We start from the raw sequence: 22304 nt of genomic DNA on the forward strand, positions 1-22304 counted from the left end.
CGAGAGTCCTAGGGAGTGGGATTCCCTGTCCCCATGGGCCCAACGGGACAGCCCATGCCTGAAAGCCCCATCTGCAGAGCTGGAGATCTGGGCTCAGGCGCCTCTTCCTTCCGCCTGCTGGCCACTCACCTCCGGCAGGGAAGACACAGACTCAAAGCTCAGGCACTTCTCAGCGGTGGTTGGAGATTGGCTGCTGGGCCTTCTGCAGCTCTTGGGGTCTTCGGGCTCCCTGCGCCCCTTCCCCTGCAGCAAGCAGAGGGTAGTCGTCAGCTCCCAGGACACGGGGAGCTGGTCCCTTCTGCATCCCAACCCTGGCAGCACCTCCTGAGCCCCAAAGGGGGTGGGCTGCGTTGAGATCCAGCGTTGGACCTGAGCCATTCCAGAGTCAGCCTGAACTGCCAGGTCTGGGGACTCAGAAATCCCTGCCAGGCATGTGGCTCCCTGTGTGCGGGCCTCTCCCCCGCCCCCCACCCCGCCCCATTAGTCATGCCCATTGAGTAGCATGCTGGTTCGCACCCAGTGCTGGAACAACGAATGCCAGGGGCTCAGCAGGGCGTGACAGTGAGCAAGGTGTTAAGAAGTGCTGACGGCAGGCAGGAAGGAACAAGGACGGAGGGATGACAAGGGCAGGGGAGGGGACCCTCGGATGGGCATGCGCGTGCCAGGGAGCATGCAAGGAGGAGGGGGAGATCAAAGAGACACCTCACCATAGCGCCCCGGGAGAAAAGTAAAGCGTTGGCCCGATAGTGCCAGCAGTGGAGGGCGGCCAGCAGGGAGCTGGCAAAGTCGGCTACCTGCTCCGCCACTGCCAGGCTCTCCTCCTCCTCCTCCTCCTCCTCCTCCTCGCCTGGGGGCTCTGGCCTGGCCCCCTTCTCGCTGCCTTCATGCCCTGCCAGGTCCTCCAGAGCGACCTGAAAGGCCTGCTCTTCCTCCTCCTCCTCCTCCACCACCTCCTCCTCCTCCTCCTCCTGCTCCTCCCGGGCAGCCCCTTCAGCCTCCGACCGCAGGCCCCGAGCACAGGGGGGCTGTCCAAAGTCCAGGAGCGTGCCGACACTGCCCGCATGCTGTTCAGAGCACAAGGCCCCCTCGTGACAGGCCTCTGGGCAACCCCCCTCCTCCTGCAGCAGCTGGGGCTGGGGAGGCTTCCCAGAGAAAGCCACATCTAGACACCCAACCCCTGGTCTCCACTAGGCTCCCACGCGAAGCAGGGGGTTCTCGAGGTGGGAAGCTGGGACTGGGGTCTGGTCAGGAACTCAGGATCCAGAGAGGCCTGCCTGCCCCAGGGAGAGGGCAAAATGAGAGGATCCCGGCTGGGTTGGCCACCACCAGGGTGCCACTCCAGGGAAAGGGTACAGAAGGGTCCCCTGGGCAAGGGCCACGGCTTATTCATCTCCGTGACCCTCATGACAGAGCCTGGTGCACAGTAGGTGCTTGACAGGTGTTTGAGCGAATGAAGATGATGGGGGCTGACCTGGGCTGCCCCCCAACCTGCCCAGACAGTCCCGTGTGCCCCTGGCCTTACCTTCATCCCTGCTGCTCTGGCTGCTCCGCCACCACCGGGTCCCGGCACAGCGGCGAGGGGGAGGGGGAGCGGAGATCAGTAACCCGGAGGAAGAGCCCCCTCACAGAGGCCTGAGGCCCAGAGCCCCCGGGGAAGACTGCGTCAGGGGCTCCTGCTCCCAGAACCTTCACCAGGTCTCCCGGGCTTTCAAAGGAATGACTGACAGACCGGGAGCCCGGGGTGCAGAATGGCACGGTCACTCACTCCTGCTGTCACCCAAGGGCAGAGAGACAGGGTGCAAGGTGTGCAGGGGGAGCCCAGACAGCAAGGGGTGAGGCCCACTTCCAGAGAAGAACAAGGCAGAGTCCCCTCTGAACTGTCCGCGAGGCCCACACCCTGCTGGTCGCCTGCTTCACCCTCTCACCCCCGCCCTAGAGCGCACCTTAAAGGGGATGCCTGTCCACCCCTCACTCGCTCACCTTTCTCGCTGAGTTGCCTGAGCAGATGTCTGGATGGCTCTGATGAGGAAAGCGAACGGGCAGAGTCAGAGCAGGCCTGAAGCAGCCCTGCCTGGCCCTGGTCCCACGCTCACAGCGCCACACGCCCATCACCAGCTCAAAGTCCACTCCAGCGGGGGCCCCCACGGCCCGAGGGCCTGAAGGAGGCTGCCCTCGCGACCAGCCCACAGGGAGACAGGGCCCGGGCCACTGCCCCCACCCACCTGGGGACTCTGCTGTGACCCACAGCCAAGAAGCAGCCCTGCCCCCCCATCCTTGCATTAGCACACAGCCCGGGGCCCTCAGCTCCAGGGCCACAGCCCCATGCTGCCCCCTTCAGAATGAGCAGCCTCTCTTGAGGGCCCTGGCTCCACCGCAAGCCCCACCTTCCTTCCCTGCACGGAGCACATGAGCGCCTTAGCTACACCCAGCGCCAAGCCCCTTCACAGCACCCCAGCTGGAAAGCAGAGGTCGCACCCGACTTTCTGTGGCCCTTAAGGCCTGGCACCGTGAAGCCTCGCTGCCTGCGGGGGAGGGTCGCCCAGTTGTACAGGAGCTGACCAGGCTCTGGGGACAGGATACAAAACACGTTCATTAGGCTGGTGGTGTCAGCCCCTCGCACCCCGCCTTTTTGGGGACAGACCTGAGATAGGGAGGCATGTCTCAAGGAACCTCTCTACAGAACCTTGCCCTTAGCCCATATTGCCCTTGACCAACTGGCATTCAGTGGGAGGCCCACTATACACTTGGAGCCAGAAGGAGAGTCTACTGAGGTCTCTCAGCTGTTCCTGGACAGGAGAGCAAACTGAAGAACCTTTTTTCTAAATGTGCATGGGCACACACATACCTACACTCTATCTGCATCGAGGTAAGTAGATATCCAATTGTTTTTAAAGTGAGAAATACAAAATGCTCTTCTCTTTCATTTTAAAACTTGTAATCAAGAATATTTAATAAGCGGACTTCCCTGGTGGCACAGTGGTTAAGAATCCGCCTGCCAATGCAGGGGACATGGGTTCGAGCCCTGGTCCGGGAAGATCCCACATGTCGCGGAGCAACTAAGCCCGTGCGCCATAGCTACTGAGCCCGCGTGCCTAGAGCCCGTGCTCTGCAATGAGAAGCCATGAAAAGCCCGCGCACCACAACGAAGAGTAGCCCCCACTCGCCACAACTAGAGAAAGCCCGCGTGCAGCAACGAAGACCCAACGCAGCCAAAAATAAAATAATAAATAAAAGAGGGGCTTCCCTGGTGGCGCAGTGGTTGAGAATCTGCCTGCCAATGCAGGGGACGCGGGTTCGAGCCCTGGCCTGGGAAGATCCCACATGCCGCGGAGCAACTGGGCCCGTGAGCCACAATTACTGAGCCTGCGCGTCTGGAGCCTGTGCTCCGCAACAAGAGAGGCCGCGATAGTGAGAGGCCCGCGCACCGTGATGAAGAGTGGCCCCCGCACCGCGATGAAGAGTGGCCCCCACTTGCCACAACTAGAGAAAGCCCTCACACAGAAACGAAGACCCAACACAGCCATACATACATACATACATACATACATACATAAAAAAGAATGTAAGCAGACAAGAATAGAATTAAAAAAAAAAAAAATTAAAAAAAAATAAAAGAATATTTAATAATTGACAAATGATGACAACAACACCTTACTTATCCATATAGTGTACTTATCTGTCCATCCCAGCTCTCTGGAAGTAGGAAGCAGAAAAGGCCCAGAGGCAGTCAGAGTAGATGGCTGAGAGCAGGCCCTAAAGCACTTCCACTGGCCTGAATCCTCCCTCTCATCGACTCACTGGCCTGCTTTTACACATGCTTCTCACACATTAAATCGATTAATTTCTAACAGAAGAGGGAAGAAGGAAGGGCTACTACAGAAAAGCATGCCAAGACTGATAAGGAGCACTCTTCAGTGTAAAGATGGACACAACACTTCAATGCCAGCTGTCTCTATGGCAACCCACAGCCCCGCCTCCCCACGCAGCCCCGGAGAATGGAGCTGTTCACACGCCACAAAGATGCTGCTACACCGACTCCAGAAAGGGAAAAGTTCAACTGCGTCGGCCTCCTCTATTTTAAAAGGCTCAAGCGTATGAAGCATGTTTTAGAAAGATGTCTGTTTCATAACGATTAAAACTAAAACACGAAAACAAACAAAACCCAACTCTTAGTGTTTACAGGCTAAAATCTCAGCCTTGTCGAAACTTCAGCTCTGAAACGGCTCCTTTCCTGAGTGCCTTGCTTGCTGCAGTTTGGAAGCTGATGTTATGACAGGTAGTATTACTATTACCACCATCACCACAGTCACTTACTGACTACCTCCACGTGTCAGAAGGTTCCAGTTCAAAGCTATGGCAAGTTAAGGGGGAATGTCGGACAGGAGAATTATAGGAGAAGAAAGGAAAGGAGGGGAATTCCCTGGTGGTCCAGTGGTTAGGACTCCGTGCTTTCACTGCCAAGGGACTGGGTTTGATCCCTGGTCGGGGAACTAAGACCCTGTAAGCCAATTTGGGGCTTTTAACACATGGCACCGTAGAACTTTTGCAACCATGGCAAGTTTGCCTAGGGTTCGAGATCCATCAGGAGCAATACCAAACAAAACGAAAACACAAAAGCTTTCCAAAGACTGCTCGGCTCCACCCTCCAGAAGACCAAAGCCCATACATCAATCCACACAGCTGTTCAGAGGACCCGTGAGTCATGCCAATCAAACCCAACTCACTGTGGGGATCCCAGTCAGGACATATCTCCCATCACTCCTCAATCTTTCTCTCTAGGGGTCTCTGAGATGGTTCTCACCCCAACTCCCACCTCATGTGTAAGTTTGACAAGTGCCTGGCAGAAGCCAAATCCATCCCTGGGCCTCGACTGAAGGCGAGGGTAAAAACCGAGGCAGAAAACACACACATTCATCACTACAAGAGCCGAGAATAAAAGCAAGGTTTTCTCTTTTCAATAGACGATTCATTCCAATACCTCCAAGTACGTAGCAGCAAGCCCAGTCATGAAAGAAAACCCAGGAAAGCAGAACTTTTCCCTGAGACTCAAAGTAAATATTTCCTGTCTGGATTTGGTGCCACTTAAAATCTAACTCATTTTCCCCACGTCCTGCCTCTGCTCTGTTCCAGAACTGGGCTGGGGACCATCCATGACGTCTGAGCGTTACTCTGGCTGACTCCCAGTATTCTAAGTGGCAAAGGTGGGAGGTTTTGATCGCAGAGGAGCTAAGAAGGGGGGCCTTGGAAAAGGAGGGCTGTCCTGGGTGGGCAGCTCTGGGTGGGCAGGAAGGGCCCAGAGGGGCCTCGTGGAAGGCAGGATGCTACAGACACGCCCATTTACCCTCCCTCCTGCCCTTTCCCAGGATTTCCGGAGGGTGAGAGCCAGCCCCAAATGCTGCTGCAGAAGGTTCCCCGCCTGGTCAAGGGTCCTGAAAAGAAGCCTGTCTGCCCACAAAGCCCCTGCCTTACCAGACTGCCGGCGCCCCTGGTGCACATCGCTGGACACCTCATCCTGGGAGGCCTTCTTCAGGCGCTCTGGGCTGTGGCGGTACCGATTGGGATCTGCACCCAAGAGAGACAACCAGGCCTTTGGGATACCATCAGCCTTGGCGTGGACTCTGCCCATTCCTGACCACAACTCTGCCGCCCAGCCCAGCTCCAGAGGCCACAAGACTCCAGAGCTCCCTCCTCTTCCATCTTCCATCCTCTTCCATCTCGGAGCACGAGGCACAGAGTCCCAGCCACCAGCAGCACTGAGCCCTAGTCTTGCAGTGGACCCCCAGTCTTGACAGAAGGAGCCTCCCCATCCTCCCTGCTCTCTGGAATGTAAGTATCAGGCAAAGCTTCCCCAGGTCTGACCCAGAGATGTGCACCATTAGGGACAAAGCAGGCAGAAAGGGTACACTTACAATAGGAATCCATTTCCAAGATGGCTTCTTTGGCCTGGAAGGGAAAGGAAACCCACCTCGTTGCTACCTTGCTACGTGCCGTTTCTGCCTCGGCCCAGACTCACTCTTGCGGCACCGAGGACCGTGGCATCCGCTGAACTGATCCCCACTGTCCAGCGGGGCCAACGTCCAGAAGGTGAGGCCCCAGTGGACCCTGGAGCTGGTTCTGAGGGACCCTCTCCCTGTACCCCATCAGGAGCCCTGGGAACTCACCTTCTGGGGGATGGTGGTATGGTGGTTCTCCAGGATGAGCCTCTTGATGTGGTGAGTCCAGCTCCGTTTCTCCTCCACAGTTTTGGCCTGGGAGGACCCAAGGGAGAGGGAGCGCGGGTTATCACGACAGGCCTGAAGCCATCCAGCGCGGGCTGGGCTTCCGCCGAGGAGGGCAGAGGCAAAAGAGGGCCTGTGCTGGGGGCTCTGTGAGGTTACCTTGACTCCTCAGCACGAGCCTGAGAGGTGCCCACAACGACCTCTACCTTCCAAAGGGAGACCCTGAGGCTCACGCCGCCGAGCGAGGGGGCGGGTTCCGTCCCCAGCCGCGCCCCAGCCCGCCGCTCACCTGGATGTTGTACTGCTGCTTGCTGTGCTTGTAGTGTGTGACGGTGAAGCACGGGGATTCTCTGGTGCTCTCAATCAGCATCAGGGAGGAGCACTGGGGCAGAGGGAGAGGGCAGTCAAGCACGAGGCGGGGAGCTGACCTGGGGCCCCAGCCCCTCAAGACCATCTGGGGAGGCAGGGAGAGTAATCTTTAAGGGTGGAGCTGCGTCCACACCAACCCGGGGTCCAGTGAAGAGGACATGGAGTGGAGCCCGGCCATCGGGAAGGTGGGAAGGGGGCAGAGGAGATGGCGGTGGCCTCGTTACCGGGATGTGACCCTTGTAGACAAAGTGATCTCCCCGCTTCTTGGTGATGAGCAGTGCTTTGTCAAAGAGGAAAAAGGTCTTCTCGCTGCGCACACGGTGCACGCGGAATGTGCCCTCCAGGACGAGCTCCCCATAGGTGGTCAGGTCTGGCCCCTTCCAGTTGATGAGCAGAGACTGAATCTCCTGCAGCAGCGAATCCCCGACCCCCAGGGTCAGGGTGCTCGAGACCCTGCTGGGGACCACACAGGGCCCCAGGAGCCACCGCCTGGGTTCTGCAGAGACATGCTGCACCAAGGGCTCCCCCCAGAGAAGCCCGTCCTCACCGACACCACCCCTCAGCTCGTACTCCCTCTTCCAAACCCCGCCCCACCCCTGCCTGTCCCTCCAGCTACCAGCCCCAGAGCACCTGGAGCCGGACTGCGTGTTCATGTCTCCTCTTCATGTCATTGATGTACCAGGCCACGCAAGTCATTGTGTCAATGGCGTCCTCTACCACCTCAAAGCCATCCTCTTCCTCATCAAAATGTTTGGCGATTTCCTGTGAGGGAGACAGGGGCTCAGGCAGCCCAGACTCAAGGGCCCTGCCCCTCCCTCAGGCCCCTGTGTACTCGGGAGGACCCTTGGGTTACCTGGAGTAGCAGGTGGTACTTGAGGATGCGCTGGACTGGCTTTAGGAGGTAGGAGCCCAAGGGCAGTGAGTGCTGCAGCAGCTCCTGCCGGTCCCGAAAGAACTTGGCCTGCTGCTTGTCCTGCATGCACTCGGTCAGGGCGGCCACTGAGCTGGGAGTGGAGGAAGGGGCCGTCATCAGGGGAAGGCCTGCGTGGGGAGGTGGGGTGCTCTGGACTCGCCAAATGGCTCTGCTTCCCCTCTCCACCCTAATTACTCACTTGGGGTAGTTGTTGCAATACTGGGTGTAGATATCAAACTCCTGGCTCTAAAGAAAGACCAAAAATAGTAATTTCAGGGAGACTCCCGTTTGACTATAAACCTGGGTGTACCAGACACATGCCCCTGGCCCCCAGAGCACACTCTCGCCGAGCATCTGCAGATCCATCTCTGTACCCATCTGTCTCGGACATGCCATCCACCCAGCAGCCCCGGACTCCACCCCAAATGCCCCTCCTATCTGAGGCCGGGCACTCAGCACTTCCCGTGGAGAGAGGCCCCCAGCAAGGCAGGATGGCGGCAAGGACCCCGCCCCTCTTACCCTTTCCACAAAGCAGCTGGCCACAGCCACCGGGTCACTATTGCAGCTGTCCAGGTCTCTGAGTAGCTGGCTGGGTAAGGGGAGAATGGTCGTCAGACCCCGGACCGCTCGCAGCCTCCAGTCACCACTACACCCCCTCCCCACCCTCCTGGTGCCCACACACACGCCAGCCCTGGTGTCAGCAAGCCCTGCCCGGGGCAGCCAACACAGAAAGTATCCAGCACCACTGCAAAGGTGGGGGACAAAAAAGAGCCATGCGCTCCACAAGCAGGAGAGGGAGAAGGGACACCAGTACCCACCTCGGGAGGGGACACAGCTCCTCTGCAGGCAGGGGTCAAACACACAAAAGCAGACATTAAAGGGGGAAGGAGAGAGGGAGAACTCGCAAAGAAACCAAGGCCCCCAGTTCAGAAGGATTCAGGAAAGGGGAGAGACCGGGAGAGTCTCCCAGCACTGCTTGTTCTTAAATGCGGGCTCTACAGGAAACCCCAGTGCTCCCCCTGCCTTCCCCTCCTGTGCTCCTCTTTGCCCAACTCCCCCCCGCCCCCTCCCCCGGCCTAAGTCTCGCCTCTGTCTGCCCTCCCAGCTTGCCCAGCAGGAAGTCCCTCTGCCCATCTTAAGGCACCTGGGGTAAGGTTCCTCCTGTCCTATCAATGCTGTCCCCACAAGCTCTGCTTCTCCGGACCAGTGCCCTCTCTCTGGGGAGTCTGGGGGCCCCGGGAGCCACTCATGTGTGATCTTCGTGGAGCCCCTTTGCCCTGAAGCAGCCCCTCGCCAGGCCTCGCTCGGCCTCCCTCATCGTGCCTTGCCTGGCTTGTGTGTTCCCCTAATGGGTCAGATCACCTCCAGGGAGCCCCGACTTCCCACGGAATCAGTGGGAAGGCGGAGAAGAAACGAAGACATCTGCACTGGGGGCCCAAGATGAGAGGGACAAAGGGGCCATGAAGGGACAGGGGGGAGAGCATCACGTGCAAGGGTTCAGCAGTCCTCTGAGGGGCGCTGGCCCAGGCTGGACCCAACATGAACACGGCCTCAAATGAGCTCCCCTGCCTGACAGGAAGCACATCAGCCCCAGGGCACACGGTCCCACAGGCCCTCTCTCCTGCAGGGAGCTAACTATACCACTGTACAGGGATGGACCACCCTTCCCCACCCTCAGAGATCAGACCCTGGCCCACGTGTCACAGCCCACGAGACCAGGGACATCTGGGGCTCCTCCCTAGGCCCTGAGATGGGCCTCACAGGCAGAACATGGTGCGTGTCAGGCCCGCTCCATACCTGTTCAGTGCATAGATGCTTTCTATGTTCCCAAAGAGGGCACTGACTTGCTCCGGGTTCAGCAGCCCAGGCGTGTCAATGATCCTCAAGAGGTAGTCCTGCGTGGAGTGAGGCGTCAGGGCCCAGCCCCCCAGGCACGATCCTGTCCCTTCCCGTCTTCCCTCTCCTCCCCCAGCCACATCTCATTTCTGTACTGCATGTTACAGCTATGACACAATTTCACAGACATCACCTACTGTACTGGGCTGGATAGTTCCCCCTCAAAATTAATATCCACTTGGAACCTCAGAATGTGACCTTATTTGGAAATAGGGTCTTTGCTGATGTAACGATTAAGGACCTTGAGATGATACCATACTGGATTTAGGGTGGGCCCTAAATTCAGTGACTGGTGTCCTTTTAAGAGGAGGACACAGAGAGACACAGAGAAGGCCATGTGAAGACGGAGGCGGAAATTGGGGTGATACATCTACAGGCCAAGGAACACCAAGGGTTGCCAGCAACCTCCGGGAGCTAGGAGAGAGCCCTGGAACGCGCTCCCCCCCTCAGAGCTTCCGGAAGGAACCAACCCTGCCAGCATCTTGATTTTTGACTTCTGGCCTCATAAACTAGGACAGGATAAACTAATGCGCCTTAAACCACAGTTTGTGGTTGTCTGCTAGGCAGGCCTAGGAAATGAATACAGCTCCCTCACACAGTCACCTCCTCCAGTGTGCCTCCCAGTGTAAAACACACGTACATGGCCCTGCGAGGCCCTGCATCTTCAATTTATGGATGAGGAACCTGAGGCTGGGGGCTATGGGGGTGGTTTACACAGGTGCCCAAGACCCCGTAAGCAGGAAACAACAGGGCAGGAATCTGGGCGTGGGCTGGGTGGGGTACAGAGCCAGTTTCTTCACTGCGGTTCAGTCTCCGCTAAGCACAGTTGTCGCAGCTCCCTATCAGGGGTGCCTACGCCCCAAGCATCTGCAAGAAGTTCTGCTGGCCCAAGCTACTGATTGGACCCCAAGTCATAAGGCAGCGTGAGCAGCCAGCGGCTTCCCGGGGCCAGAGCCGTGAGGCTCTCCACTACTCCATGGGAAGCAGCTCCTGGAGACAAACGTGTCAGGGACAACTTTCCTTCCCTGGGTGGAAGTGGGTTTATGCGCGAGAGCTGGGCCACCCGAAGCCAGAGGCCAGCCCCAGTCGTAGAGGAGACGGGGGGTCCCCTCCCAACCTTAGCTCCAAAGCCCCGCGGGGGTCGAGGGGTGAGACTCACCTCCACGATGCTGCGCAGGTCCTGCACGTACGTGCGCTCCGTTTCCACGATTTCCCGCACTACTCGACCCACGTAGCTGAGCTTGTGCGCAGGCGCCACCGACGCCCGGCTGTTGAAAGGGGACAGGGGCCCCCTCATGCTCCGCCAGCTGCTGGAGTTGTTGTTGTTGGGGAGACGCCGGCCGCGCGGGGAGCCCGCCCCGTTCTCGGCCGAAGCCTCGGAGCCGCTGGGCTCCTCCATGGTCCCGCGGCTGTCACGGGAGGAGCCCGACGAGGAGGTGGTGGAGGTCAGGCTCACCGGCCGCTCCTGGCTGCCATCTTGGTGGAGCGAGGCAGAGACGGGCATTCTGGCATTGCTGCCTGGTGGGGGCGCTCCGGGGAGGTTCTGGGCGGGACAGACAAAGGGCAAACCTCTGGAATCCTTGCAGAAACAGAAAGCAAAAGGGTGGCTGCCAGGGGCTGGGGGAGGAGGGAATGGGGAGTTACTGTTTAAGGGATACAGAGTTTCAGTTTTGCAAGGTAATGAAAGTTCTACGGATGGATGGCGGCGATGGATGCACAACAATGGGAATGTACTTAATACCTCTGAACACTTAAAAATGAGAATTTTATGTTATGTGTATTTTACCACAATTATAAAAGCAACAGCTCTGAATCTCAAGGAGGTCCCTGCCTTCAGACTGTATGAGCATCTGCAAGGATACCCAAGCGACATTCCTGCCTGACTGCAAGAGCTCCACCTCAGTCTTTCCCACGGTGGACGAAAGGTGGACCACATCCAGTAACAATAAAGGGCTCAGAAAGCTGAGGCCCCAGAAAAGCAGAGAGGGCATCTCTGCCAGAGCAGCGGTCCGGGGTGCCTTGTGATGGAATCCGAAGCCCAGTGCTTCTGCTCCAGCAAAGTACCGAGCTTCCCAGAGCCTCAGCTCCTTGCCACCTACCCCGGGGCTGTGCCCCCGAAGATGCAGTGACCTGCTGGATGTACAGCTCTGAGCCTGGTGCCCAGCACAGAGCAACGGCTCCATAAACCATCAAAACAGTAATAATGGCAGTTGTCAAAAAGCACTTCCCAAGTGTCCACCTGTCAAGGATCTGGCTCTTAACAGTCGACGTGCCAGAGGGTAAGATGCTCCCCAGGATTGCAAAATCTCTGGGGCCACCAGGGGCTTCACTATGAACCTGAAACCTTCTGGATACTGACGGAGAAGGCAGAGGAGATGATACAAAGGCTGAACCCACATTACCCCCCCTGCCCCAGCTCCAGCCCCTTGTACAGGTCCCTGACTCATCCTGGCTCCAGGGGCACAGGAAATTCCCCAGGGCTGAGCCACGGATGAGTCTCCCTAAGTTCCCTTCAGCACAGCTAGATCTAGATCAGGGCAGCACAGCAAGCAGGAAACTGCTCCCAGGTAAGGCAAACATAGCCTCAGGTGGACTTTATTCCCTAAGCAGATGTTGTGGCTCACAGGTAGGCCAGCCTGGAGCAGCAAGTCTGTGGAGGTGGGGTGGTGGCTGTGGGCTTTGGGAAGGTCAAGGACACTCCAACCCCATCCCAGAGCACCAGAGCTTACCAACACCACATTCCAGAATGTTCATTTGATTGCTGTTTTCACAGGAAAAATGTTCTAGAGCATCCCTCTCACCTCTACTGCCCCAAAGACTTCCACCCCTAGTTCTAAGGATCAGAAGCTACTAGATCACAGGCTAGAGCTATGAGGAGAAGGGTCTAGAAGGTACCATCACTCTGGCAGCCTTGAATTTGCCCCCTGGTTTTCTGTGCCTGTGCCCCGACCTGGAACCAGTGTCCCTACCTGTGCCAGCACCCCTGGGCTCTGGCTTTGGCAAATGTTCTCTCTGCCTGGCCATTACTTCCTCCCCATCCACCCCATGCCATACGGCCCCCCAACCTGTGTCACTTATACCAACCCTTGGGTCTCAGAAGCCACCCCCCATACATCCCCAGAAACCAATCCTGGGGTCCCCTTCTATGTACTCTTACAGCACCCCAGGGGTACCCCTATTGTAGCACTCACTGTGTGAGACCCCCTGCCCTAGGCTATAAGTGACCTAAGGGCAGGGGCCTTAAAAGGTGATCTGGCAAATGGATAATGTACTACTACTGAGCTAAAGTCAGGAGCGTTGAGACCTGTTTGCCATGCACGCTAGCCCAGCAAGGACCCTCTCAAGCACAGCAATTTCCCACTGCATGTCTCAGCTGGGGGACGGGGTCACCTCCGAGGTGCTCTATGTGAGCCTCTCATTTTGCAGATGAGGACACAGTGGCAGCACTGGGGCCAGTCCAGCGTTCTCCCTCCCTCCAGGTGCATTGAAAGGATTAATTAACAGGATCATCTTGGTGAAACTGAGCATCTCAGAGGAGAGCCCCTTGGGAAATGCAGCACCGCTGCTTTTTCCTACCTCCTCAAAAGAGCCTTTAAGATTAACCAGCTAGTCATTTCTACCCACCAGCGGCGTGTCATTTCAGCACAAAGAGAGACAAAGACCCAAACTCCGCCCCAGCCCTTAAGCCCAGCCCTGTGGGACTCTGGTGTCCTTCAAAGCACGTGCACTGTCAGGCACACCCCAGCCCCTCCACCCCTTCTCCCCCTCAGCCCCCCAGGCCTGTCAATCCCAGCTAGAACAACGGGGTAGGGACTTAACGGCCTAAGACCTTTCCCAGATCAAACCTGGGATCAGTCAGCCCCTATGGGGATGCTAAACGGAAAAGGCCCAAGTCCCTAATGGATTTCACAGCTGGCCAGGTCGCGGCCTTAAAGTGAAGGATTAGTCACAGCCCCCCCCCCCAACACACACACACACACACACACACACACACACACACACACACACACACTCTCAGGGAGATTTATCTCTAAAGGGTACCTTCTGAGGGTCACTCTTTAGGGGCCCCGTTGCCATAGGGTGCAACATAAGCACACTTCAAAAGCCCAGGAACTAAAACATCTTTTCTACTTGGAGAAATTTTCTCTGGTTGCACACAGACATCTGCCTGCAAACCAAGCTCATGTTTTCAAAGTAGTGTCCATGCTCAAATCCTCCTGGGGTTAAAAGAAAGCATAATGACTAACAGCTAAAAATGTTCCAAGTGCTGTAGACATAACAAGACCTTTTAATCTCATAACATTTCTATGAGGTCAGTACTATTATTATCCCCATTTTACAGATGCAGAAACTGAGGCCACAGAAGTAGCATGCAGTAGAGCCTGGATTTGGACTCAGGCACTCAGGCTTCAGTGTGCATGCTCTCCTGCCCCTGCCCGCTGCTGGCTGCCTCCCTGATGGATTTCACACCAGCTAGAACCACAGCAAAGGATTAGTCACAGCCCTGGATGCCGTGGCTTTGCCTCAGCATAAGCCACGGGGGACATATTAAGACATAAAGGTCAGGGCTTTTAACATGACATTTCACTTATCCCACAAAGGCCAATGGAGGTAAAAAAAAGAGAGAGAGTTAAGATTCCTTAAGGCTATTTCTAGACCTCCTACTATGTGACATTTGCCCATTTAACCTTTCCTTGGAAAAATGTAGAAAAATACAGATTCCAGGTCAAAGGACTGCAGGTCACAGAGAGGGGAAGAAGCACGAGGGCATCGGGATCGGACTGTAACTGCTCGGATGATAACAGAAGCCCTACAGTGACCAGGAGACCTAGGATCACGAGGCTCTCTCTCTCTCTCTCCTGGGCAGGAGGACTCGCTGGAAAAGAACACAGAGACCCAGAAAGGGAGGGATGAACAGCAAATGGGGCAGTGAGAGCAGACAAGGCAGAGTCTAAGTGGCACTGTTAGCAGACACCATTAGATAGAGAGGGAAAAGAGACATCACACCTAATGTGAGTGCACTCTGGTCCTAAAAGCCCAATCCAACCATTACTGTGTGTGTAGTTCAGGCTCCCACAGAGACGGCAGAAGCACTGGCCCACGTGTTCCTGGGCGGAGGCAATCTTTCCTTCCTCTCCACGGAGCATCACCCCATAGCCCCAAAGATTAGAACTCAGGTGTTCAAACTCATCTTGGAAGACACTGTCCGCTGGGGCAGTGGGCGCCTAGAGAAAGTTAACAGACAGCAGCCAAACCCCAAGTCAGATGTCCACGCCCACCCCGTTCTGTCACACTAGTCTCCAGTTCCCTAAGTATCGCTCCGCAGTGATCTCTTCCATCTTTCAACACAAATCAATCCAGTCAATCATCAGTCAGTGAGTCAGTCTTCTAGAAAACTCTGTATCTCCCACACCTGGGAAGCTCTCTTTGATAGGGTCTTGTAAAATCTTTCTGATGGGCCCAATAAGCTGCTCAGACATGCACCTTTAAGGGTCGCGGCGCAGGAGAGGAAGGGAGATCAGTTTCCTTTTTTTTTTTTTTTAAACTTTTTCTAAATTTAATCCACACCCTTCCTCCACCCACACCTCTCCAGGTTATTGGCTCCACCAACCGGGACCTTCCCTGAACATCCCCGGGCAGGAACGCAAGCAGGCTGCAGCAGGCCCCTTGGATTCCCAGCACAGCTGACCGGAGCCAAGTCCCATATCCCCCTCCTCCCCGCGAGGCCTCAGCACCGTGCCCCCGATCTGATCTAGCCTCCTGCCTCCAACAGAAAAAAGTGACCATCCAAACCCCACCATAGCCCCCAGGTTCTGTCTTCAGGCCTCTTGTCACTAAGGCAGTAGGCCCCTGCTCCCTGAGCCCACCGCCAGCTTCAGAAAGAACGGTCCCAGAGGGGAACTCACCTGGAACCTTCTGGAGAACCTCTGCTTCTCTGGTCCTAGGGAGTCCCCAGGACTCAGCAACACTCCCTTCCGGCCCTCCCTCGGGGTCTAGTGGGCTGAGAAGGCAGGAGACCGGGAGGAGGCTGTGCAGGCCGGCGCTCTGGAGACGCCCCAGAAAACATTTTGGTTCGGAGAGGCTGGGTCCAGGTGCGGAGGCGGCTGACGTCATCCTTTCACCTACCCCGCTTTGCCCCACACCCGAGAGGCAGAGCGCCACACCTGCTCTGGAGGCGGGCGGGAACCGAGAGAGGGGTGTCTCCCAAAGGCAGCTGCTCCAAAGTCCAGGGAATCAGCGGGTACCGGCAAGCGGGCCAAGTCCTTCCCTCCTCGGGGGGCTGCACGCTGCGCGGCCCTCCTTCCTGACCTTCTTTCATCTCCCAACTACCGACACCTGCTAGATAATCCAAAGGCTCTCCAAACAGGGGCAGCCACAGGCCTTTGCCTTTCCCCCTAACCCCTCAACTGCACTGTCCGGATCTGCTCAGAGAGGCACCAGAAGGAAGCAACAGAGAAAAGCCGCAGGTTTTCCAGACAAACAAGGCGGGAGCAAGGTGAACTTCCACAGAGATCTCACCCTGAGATCCTGAGGCCAGCTGTGTTCTACACACACACACACACATCCAGCTCAGCACCACTCCAGACACACTGCTGCCCAGCGCTGTCCCCACAGAAGCTGGGCTCTCTCCGGTCTGTTCCTACGGCTCCCCCGGCCAGCAGATGGTGAGCAGAGCTGGGTGAGGTCATACCAGCTGAGGACACCTCTCACCACACCATCGAGGCTTTCCTGAGGATGGGGAGGATCCCTGAGAGGGTCTGGCCTTTGCCCCTCTCCTTCTGACCCTCCTGTCCCTCCCCAGAGACGCAGGGGCCCTAAGCACCCTAAGGGAGGACAAGGGAAGGCTCCCTAGGGACGGACTGTGTTCAATGTGAGCAACGTGACTGCCACGGAGGCTGTGTGAACAGTGTGACCAGGGTTTCTGGGCCAGCCAAACCCAGGCCAGCTGGCTCAAATTCCTTTTCCCTCGTGAATTCCTCTTCCCACCACCGAGGAATAGCAGGGGCCACCAAGTGTGGCTGAGCCAGCTGCTAGGAAGGAAAGGCTCTGGTTGCCAGTAGAGCCTTCCCACCTGAGTTCTGGGAGGGAGTCTGGACATACAGACTGAAGTCCAAAAAACTCCCTCGGCCTAGCCTTGGAAGGAAAGGAAAGCCCCTGGCATCTCGTTTCAGTGGGAGGACCACTCACCCACACCTCACTGTCCCCACCACCCACAAGCTCAACGGCTGCTCATGCTGCTTCTCAAACCTGGAAGGTGTCCCAGACATTCTCTCCCTACACAAATTTGGTCAAATCATCTCCCTCAGAAAGGTCTCCCCAACCATCACCAACCCATCCAACACACGCACTGTTGCAGACTGAATAATGCTTCTCCCCCAAGAATATCCACATCCTAATCCCTGGATATAAGGAGCCTATGCACGTTACCTTATATGGCAAATGAGACTTTGCAGATGTGATCAAGTTAAGGATCCTGAGATGGGGAAGATTGTCCTAGATTATGTGGGTAGGTCTGATGTAATCACAAGGGTCCTTATGAGAGGGAGGCAGCAGGAGTCAGAAGCTGATGTGACAGCAAAAGCAGAGGGACAGAGAGTGAGAGTTTGGTAGATGCTAGGCTGCTGGCTTTGTAGATGGAGAAAAGGGACCCCAAGTCAAAGGATCTAGGCGTCCTCAGGAAGCTGGAAAGGACAAGAGAACAAATTTTTCCCTGGAACCTCCAGAAGGAACATAGCCATGCAGGCCCAGACTGACGTCTGACCTCTAGAACTATAAGATAATAAATGTGTGCTGTTTTAAGCCACTAAGTTTGCAGTTTGTTACAGCAGCCATGGGACACTAATACACATGCACTTCTTTGAACTCTAATGAGCCTGAGTATCACATAAAGCACTGGTCCTAGGGGGTTCTTATGTGCAAGTTTTCCTTCCAGACTAGATAATAAAACCCAGTGGGCTGGGCCTTCTTTCACCCCCAGAAGGCAATGCACACACTAGGTGCTCAATAAATTCCTGCGGGATTGTGCCTAGAGCACTCCCACAGTCAGGTGAAAGATAAACAGTAGTCAAAGTCAAGACCTGACCCAGTTCCTCCTAGTCTAATGAGTTTCCACGTTAGTCACTGCCAGCAAGTTTCCGACCCACCAAGAGGCACACAGGAGCAGTGACTGCTCATTCACCCCAGCAGTCCCGTACCCTACGCCCCAGACAAGGGACTGGAGCAGGGGTACAGCTGCCCTGCCATGCCACATATTAAGTGACCAGCCACAAAAACTGGGAGAAGGGGAAAGTGGCCAAGGGACCACTTTGCAGTTTGGAGAAGGGACTACAATAAAATGGCCCTACAAATACCCCAGGAAAAGCAGTCCACCAGGAGGTTTCACAGAAACACGTACTGAAGGCAAATGAGAATAATTACTGTTGATTAGAAATTGTTGTTGCTCACAGCCAGGGTAGGTCAGCTTGCTCCCAGCACAACTTGTAATTGTAAAATGACACAGACAGAATATCCCCAGAAGATGGAGGAGCTAAAGGCTATGCTAGAAATCAGACACCTCCAGTGTTCCCAGAGGCCCTACCTCTCTCATCTCTAGGTCAGAAAGGCTCACAGGACCAACCCTCCTTATCAGCAAAATTCAGGGACCCAACGCTACAAATTAGCCATCTAGTTGCCCCCCTATACCCACTATAGGGGCTGCTTGTTTTGAGTCCTCTTGGCTTGAACCACACTTTCAAGAGTTGCAGCACTTACTACTGCAACAGGTTCAAAGGCATTGGAGAATCTCAGCTGGAAGCAAGTGGCAACAGAGGGGCCCACTAGATCTGAGTTGTCAGAAGAGAAGGAGAGAATGAGCAAGTACGTGAGTACGTGGGAGTCCGCAGAGCAGAGGTTAAATGCACTAAACGGATTCACAGGCATTGGAGTCAGGCAGACGTGGTTTGAACCCCAGCTCCTCTGTTTTGCTGGCTGTGTGTGGCCTTGGGCAGGTCACTTGACCTGACCAAGCTTCAAGTTCCTCACCTGTAAAATGAGCACAGCAATACTACCAACCTCACTGGTCTCCAAGATTGAGATGATACAAGTAGAGCAATTTGTACAACTGACACACAGTAAACCCTCCATAAATGGTAGCGACGAGGAGGATGGATGAATTACTATCTGCTCCACAGCACCAGGACAAGAGATTTTTCTGATGTGTGCCTACAAAAGGTGACCTACATCTCAAATCAATAATAAAGATATGGGTTAAACCTGGTGAACCAGCATGACCTAACCCTCCCCTCCCAACTCCACACTCACCCCACCAATCATCCATCATCTACGATCCCAACATACATTCGGACCATGATATCATAAGGGCAAACATAAAGCAATTCGGCTGGAAAGGAAAAAGTCTGATATCTGTGCCCCACAGAAGGTCAAACCAGAAGACGAAGTATGAATGAGTCACCGTCCTTTGCTGTGGCAGGCAGGGCACATTCCTCAGGGTTCCACAGGTAGAGACCGGCATGTTCAGCTAGGAGCTGGAGAGGAACAAAGCCATGGGGGACAACAGGCCTGAGGAGGAACAGAATTGAAGGTGATGTGAGGCAGCACAAAAGCACAAAGAAGTGATCGGTAGAAACCATCCTTGACACTGGTCCTTGGGTTTTAAAGAAAAAACACAATCCATCTCCAGGGTGGACATATGGGAGAGCCAGCATGTAACAAAGACATAAGGTACTGGGGAAAGCCCCATTTCCTAAGTCACAGGGAATATCAAAGAGGGGAAAGCAGCAGAATGTGTATGAACAGCCCTGGGACTCCAGCCAGCACGGCTCAAAACCAGTGCTAGCTCTGCTCCTAACTCGCTGGACGATAGAGAGCAGGGCAGTGAGCCATCTGTACCACAGGGTCTACCGCTCATTTAGGGATTAACACTACTGGACCTTCCCAAGTCATGAGCTTCAGAATTCACTGGACAATATATTCAAGCATCTACTTTGCACAAGGACATTGCAGCCTTGTGGGTGACACAAAGATGAATCACCCATAGAGCCCGCTCCCAAGAGCTGATATTCTATCAGGAGAAACGAGACAAGCACATCAATAACAAAAGGAAGCAGGGACTTCCCTGCTGGTCCAGTGGTTAAGACTCCGCGCTTCCACTGCAGTGGGCACGGGTTCGATCCACGGTTGGGGAACTAAGATCCCGCATGCCATGGTGCGGCCGGAAAAAATAATAATAATAATAACAAAAGGAAGTAGAGGGTGGTGTTGGAGCCATATGAGAGGGCAAGACAGCCTCCAGTCTGCGAATCACTCAACACTTGCGAGCATGATGCTAGGCCCTAGGGATACTGAAAGGAATAAGACACTGTCCCTGTCTTTGAGGAACAGAATTCTAGAAGGAAAAATAGTCATATCTGGGGAATTCCCTGGCAGTCCAGTGGTTAGGACTCCGCACTCTCACTGCCCAGGTTCAATCCCTGGTCAGGGAACTAAAATCCCACAAGGCACACAGTACGGCCAAAAAAAAGTAATAATAATAATAACAAAATAATAACTAAAAAAATAGTTATATCAACAGATTATCCACAAAGCAGTGCCTCAAGTGCTGGTACAGGAATACACATAAACTCTGCTGACAGAAGAGGGAGTAGCAAGTGCCACCTGGGGGACCCGGCAGCTTTAAAGGAGGTGAAGTTTTAGCTGAGTCTTGAATGATGAGTAAACTTCTGCCAGATGAAGAAGAGCTCTGAAGGCATCTGGGTGGCAGCATGGGACAGTGGAGTCCCGAAAGGACCTGGACCACTCGAGGACCTGGGGCGTCTGGCAGCAAGTGGCGAGGCTGGAAGGCAGGCCGAGGACAGACCGAAGGAACTGTGGGGAAGGGCACACCCGGGCCAGGCCTGGAAGAACCACCACCGAGACTCCAGGAGACAAGGTGTGAGAAACTGCCCTAAAAAGGTACAGACCGCCAGGTGGGGCTATGGCCTCAGGGATCTATACAGCCAGAGTGTTCTTGAAGAATCCAGAGGCCCAAGAAAGTGCTGACTGTTTACAGAGAGCTTCAAGGAGGAAAGAGACAGTCAGGGAGCATATGCTAGAAAGAAGAATGACACCTATCCCAACCCCTGTGAAGGGGGAAGAAACGAGACCCCCGATAAATGTGGAGATATGAACCTACACATAAATGAAATGCTGCTAAAAGCAGGGGGAGAACGACAAGTCTAGAAACTGAGATACCAGGGCTTAACCAGAAGGGAATCTCCCACTGTGATTCCAGAACAGCAGCTCCCAGCTGGCCTGGGGGAGCAGTCAGTGTACATCTTACCACCTGAGGGTTTTTCCCTTCCCCAAATTCTCACTTTCCCTCGCCAAGCAAATTAGAATTAGGGAGGCTCCCTCAAACGCACCTTGGTCTCCAATTCCAAGCAAGAGCACCCAGACCCGGAAAAGTGTGTAAATGTGAGCAGCCCCCTTTTCATGAACTGCTACCATCAGTCATGCACCCTGGTCCTCCCTGGCCCTCGGGCACAACAGCAAGAGAAGAGCTCCAACCAACACCTCCTCTTTGCCCTGGACGCTGACCTTGGGCCTGGCACCTGACCCAGACGTGTTAGGAAAGTGGATTTTCCAAGGCAGAGCTTATAGCCTCACACAACAAGGTCAATTCTCAAAGGCAGCCAGCCCTTTGGAGAGCAGGGCCTCCTGCACCACCTGTCGCCCAGGGATCCCTATCCCACTGCAGGAGAGAGGGAGAGGAGAGGGCCCCTCCCCGCCCCACAGCACCTGCCCCCAGCCCCCAGGTCCCTGCCTTCCCTTCTAAGGGGCCTCAACCAGGGAGGCCCGAGAAAACTCATCCAACCAGTTCCCTGGTGGGAGGAGAGCAGCTTTCTCCCTCAGCTGAGAGGTCACACAGACCAGACTTCAGACAGGGCGGGCAGCTGTCACCAAACCCCAGATTCTGGGATGAGCGGGTACACACAGGGCATGGAGTGGCATGGCCCAGGCAGCAGAGTCCTGCTCCTGGAAAATCAAGGCCTTGATTCAGGGTTGAAAGTCAAGCCAAAGCAGAGTGGCAATCTGCCCCCTGACCTCCCTGCTCCTGCAGCCCAGAGCTCTGGAAGTGGTGGGCACTGCCCCGGCCTGGGCACCAGGGAAAAGACAGGGTGGGTGGGGAAGAACTTCCTTTCACCTGCTCCACTGCCACCCCTTGATTTTATCCAAAATAACCACCCTCTGTGGATTCTGAGAAAAGGAAACTTCAGGAAGAAGTGGGAGATCAACTCTGCTTTTCCCAGTATGTGCTGGGTCCCTCTAGAAACAGCCCCGTTCTCTCATCACACAACTCTAAGTGTTCAGAGATCAGAAGCCCCTCCGAAGCCCCTCGCAGAACCACTTGCAGTCGCCTCTAAGAGGAACACAGGATTATCTTGCTCTCATCTGGCCTCGATGGACAAATCCACTGGAAGAAGCCAGGACAGGATTAAAAAGGGACCAACTCTCCTACACCCATCCTTAGTTTCTGAAGCCCCAAGGGAGAAATTTACCTTTTGCCCCAAAGTCTGTGGCCGGCCAGATTTTTCACAGGAGAGTTTGGCAAGACTTAGAGGTCTGGAGTTGGGATAGTCCTGGTCATGCCCCACTCACACCCCCTGGCCTGGCCCAGCCCGGCACCTACCGCTTTTCTCAAAACGGCTCCCATCCGAGCACCAGGAGAGCCGCGTGGGGCCGGGGAGCCGCATTCTCCCTAAGCACCAGCAGCCAAGCAGTTAACAGGCTTGGGGCGAGCAGAGAGCTGCCACCAACAGCCTTGGGAATTAAAGCACCCGCCACCTCCTGCAAAACCTCTTCAATAAATGTCCTATTCAGAATCAGTTGCGCGTGTGGGTCATACTTTCTGCATTTCTTTCATTCCTGAC

At 55.3% G+C, this 22304-nt stretch overlaps 1 protein-coding gene across 19 annotated transcripts in view; it reads right to left on the minus strand.

Annotated features, from left to right (window-relative positions):
• PLEKHG3 (pleckstrin homology and RhoGEF domain containing G3) overlaps nucleotides 1-22304 on the minus strand; it is a 65681-nt gene that overhangs the window by 26862 nt on the left and 16515 nt on the right. For 10 of the 19 annotated variants that reach the window (XR_014242960.1, XM_082386433.1, XM_082386434.1 and 7 more), the window contains exons 2-17: nucleotides 10556-10939; nucleotides 9298-9395; nucleotides 8020-8089; nucleotides 7700-7746; nucleotides 7441-7591; nucleotides 7218-7349; nucleotides 6812-6994; nucleotides 6508-6672; nucleotides 6162-6248; nucleotides 5910-5943; nucleotides 5470-5562; nucleotides 2476-2565; nucleotides 1981-2019; nucleotides 1523-1542; nucleotides 708-1064; nucleotides 130-243 (exon numbers count right to left, since the gene is read on the minus strand). Coding sequence is in view for 18 of the 19 variants with exons in the window: in XM_082386433.1 (XP_082242559.1) it covers nucleotides 130-243; nucleotides 708-1064; nucleotides 1523-1542; nucleotides 1981-2019; nucleotides 2476-2565; nucleotides 5470-5562; nucleotides 5910-5943; nucleotides 6162-6248; nucleotides 6508-6672; nucleotides 6812-6994; nucleotides 7218-7349; nucleotides 7441-7591; nucleotides 7700-7746; nucleotides 8020-8089; nucleotides 9298-9395; nucleotides 10556-10939 (2064 nt within the window). In the remaining variant the exon portion in view is untranslated. Of the gene's footprint in view, nucleotides 1-129; nucleotides 244-707; nucleotides 1065-1522; nucleotides 1543-1980; nucleotides 2020-2475; nucleotides 2566-5469; nucleotides 5563-5909; nucleotides 5944-6161; nucleotides 6249-6507; nucleotides 6673-6811; nucleotides 6995-7217; nucleotides 7350-7440; nucleotides 7592-7699; nucleotides 7747-8019; nucleotides 8090-9297; nucleotides 9396-10555; nucleotides 10940-15302; nucleotides 15761-22304 lie in introns of those variants that run through there. The other 9 variants (XM_082386444.1, XM_082386442.1, XM_082386438.1 and 6 more) reach the window with 9 other exon arrangements.

This window comes from Balaenoptera borealis, assembly GCF_965194805.1.
Source record: "Balaenoptera borealis genome assembly, chromosome: 3".
NCBI lineage: Eukaryota > Metazoa > Chordata > Mammalia > Artiodactyla > Balaenopteridae > Balaenoptera > Balaenoptera borealis.